This window comes from Macrobrachium rosenbergii, chromosome 53 (assembly GCF_040412425.1).
Source record: "Macrobrachium rosenbergii isolate ZJJX-2024 chromosome 53, ASM4041242v1, whole genome shotgun sequence".
Taxonomy (NCBI): domain Eukaryota; kingdom Metazoa; phylum Arthropoda; class Malacostraca; order Decapoda; family Palaemonidae; genus Macrobrachium; species Macrobrachium rosenbergii.
In genome coordinates this window covers 40,386,952-40,389,451 of record NC_089793.1, presented here as the reverse complement: position 1 = coordinate 40,389,451, position 2,500 = coordinate 40,386,952, and the positions used below count along the sequence as shown (strand labels likewise).

Genomic DNA, 2,500 nt, shown 5'->3' with positions numbered 1-2,500 from the left:
TCAGCATTTTTTACATAAGAAAATCGAAAAATAGAAGCATAGGATCTTGCAAATAATATTGTAAGCGAGATAAATTCGAACTATAGAGGAAAATATTGTAAATTTTCGTTCACGAGAATAATTAAAAACTTTGAAATATCATGAAACGTTTTAGAGCCTGTCTTTGGAAAACTTTGCTGGCGTACATCCTTTTGGGGGAAAACTTTATTTGTTTTGATTTGGGTAGTAGAATATGACCTACCGGAGTTTTCTTTGAAACAGCATATTGTGCCAGAGGGTTATAAAATTTACATTATTCTGCAAACTGTGAACACAACTTGAGCAGAACATTTTCGATGTTTTTGAGTTATAAAACGAAAACTAAAACCCTTGATGACTGTTATTGGCGATACGGGATTTTCTTTCGTTGTCTTTTTGCGGAAAACGGATATCCCGGCATTTGTGTTATATGAAAAACAATGTTTTTTTTTATCGTCGCCGTTAATTGGGACACTGTCTTTTTACCATCTCTCACACAAAGCGTGAATAAGTTAGTGGTTCCGTGGCATACGAAAAAAACTATCAACCGCTCCAAACTCTTCTGCTTAGTTGATTCAGATGTGTTAAGTAATTCAGAAGTGAAAGAGGCCACTTACCTATAAGAGGGATGATAAGAATTAAGAATGCACAAGGATTCATATTCATTCTCGAAGGATGCTTGCGAAGGTGAAGTGATGCAGACTGAATGCTGATGAAAGGATTAAAACGCGTCCTCACGTTTACTTGAGCTATTTTTTACCCAAGCACAAAGGTCAGTTCAGTTTTCTTTTCTATGAAGAGCTGTTAAATCCATGGAAAACCCTGAACAATACTTTTGACGGTGTTTTTGTCTCATTTCAAGATTTCAAAGTCATTAATAACTTTCGATTTTGTTTTGCGTAATGTATTATTTCTTCAACGTTTTGCCCCCGTCATTCCACAATGTTTCGTTCGTTTACATCTCAGTTTCAGCCACACTCCGTTAACAATGAGGTAGAAGTTTTTATCAACATTTTTCGAGTTACTCCTGATGTCATAATAGTTCCGGCACACCTCATATACAAGGCACTGTTTACCTCATTCAGTTCACTAATTACCTCGTTCTAGAGACACATCACGCAATAAGAGGCACTTTTTGTCTAGTAGATCAAATTAAATTACCCAAAACAATCTTCTGTTGAACTCATCACTTTTCTACTGATTCTCATCTGGTTTCACTTCACCTTTGTCTCTGTCCGCTGGCTCCGATGTCTTCTTTCGCTGATGTTCTACGGCAACTGTGCTCTGTAAAAGAGAGAAAATGTATATATTATTAGTTTTTAAGCTGGGCATAGCTTATGATTACTGCTCGGTTCATGCAAGTGCTGCTGTTTCACTGGTAACGATAGGTACAACCCTGACATTATCGTCTTCAGAAATATTTAATGTATATTAATGAAACACGTCCCGGGGCAGAAAAACATCGAACCAGACGTTGTACAATTCTTCAGGGTGGAAATACCTCAGAATTGCTGTGAATTTATATTCCGTAACCACTTTAGTATTCGAAAGACTGCTGGAACTAAGCTATACCATTTTCCTATCCAGAAGTTTTGTGAAACTCCCAGTTGCCGGGGAATGAATTTTGCAGCCTGTATCGTGTTGCAGATACGCAGATAAAAGAAACGGCATTACTTTTAGTGTTTTGAATGGGACGAGATGCATAGAAAAGGAGACAAGTGTACTTAAGCTAACTTCACTGAGGAGGAATCTACTGGATGTTAACAGCAGGTAAAAACAAAAACAAAAGACGAGTCCTTAAAAAAGGGAATAGTAAAGAAAAATGATGTATGGTATCCCGGCACTTTAAGTTGAAGAAAGTGCCAGTGTTTGTAGATCTTGCTAAGACGGTGGGAATGCTGAGAGAGAGTAATATTTACTGAAAGTGGAGCTAGGTTGATTGTGTTCGCGGACGTGAATAGCAAAATGGGTCAAACCTTCTGGAAATATATTCTGAAAGGTATTTGAATCCTGGAAATTCAGTAACTGCATACATTCGAAGCTGCATTGGTATGCACATGAGTGAAGGCTTATTCAAATTGATATTAGAGCAACCGGGACTTGGTCAGCCGTAGAAATCTTACGTGTAAAAACTTTGTCATTTTAATGACAATGACGACGTACTTAATATTCGTAGCAGTAGTTAATGCTGATGGTGTGATTAGTGCGGCTGGTGGAGTCAGTAATGTATGAGGCTGAAGTCTATTAAAACTATGACTAATAATTATCCGTATTCGCATCGTTCCCAAACAACATTATTCGCTTTCCCTTGGCAACACTGTTTTAAATGAGTGAAAAAATATAAATAGTTTTTGTTATTTTATCCCCAAGCTTCCTTGTGAAAAACACATAAATAATAAAATCAGTAAATATACACGCACGCACACACACACACACACACATATATATATATATATATATATATATATATATATATATATAT

The 2,500-nt window shown here is 36.5% G+C and overlaps 1 protein-coding gene across 1 annotated transcript in view; it reads right to left on the bottom strand.

Moving 5' to 3' along the window:
- Nucleotides 1–2,500, bottom strand: part of LOC136834412 (uncharacterized) — a 346,463-nt gene that overhangs the window by 241,339 nt on the left and 102,624 nt on the right. The window contains exon 2 of the mRNA XM_067096971.1: nucleotides 636–1,302. Coding sequence (XP_066953072.1) covers nucleotides 636–684 — 49 coding nt within the window. The 5' untranslated portion in view covers nucleotides 685–1,302. The remainder of the gene's footprint in view (nucleotides 1–635; nucleotides 1,303–2,500) is intronic.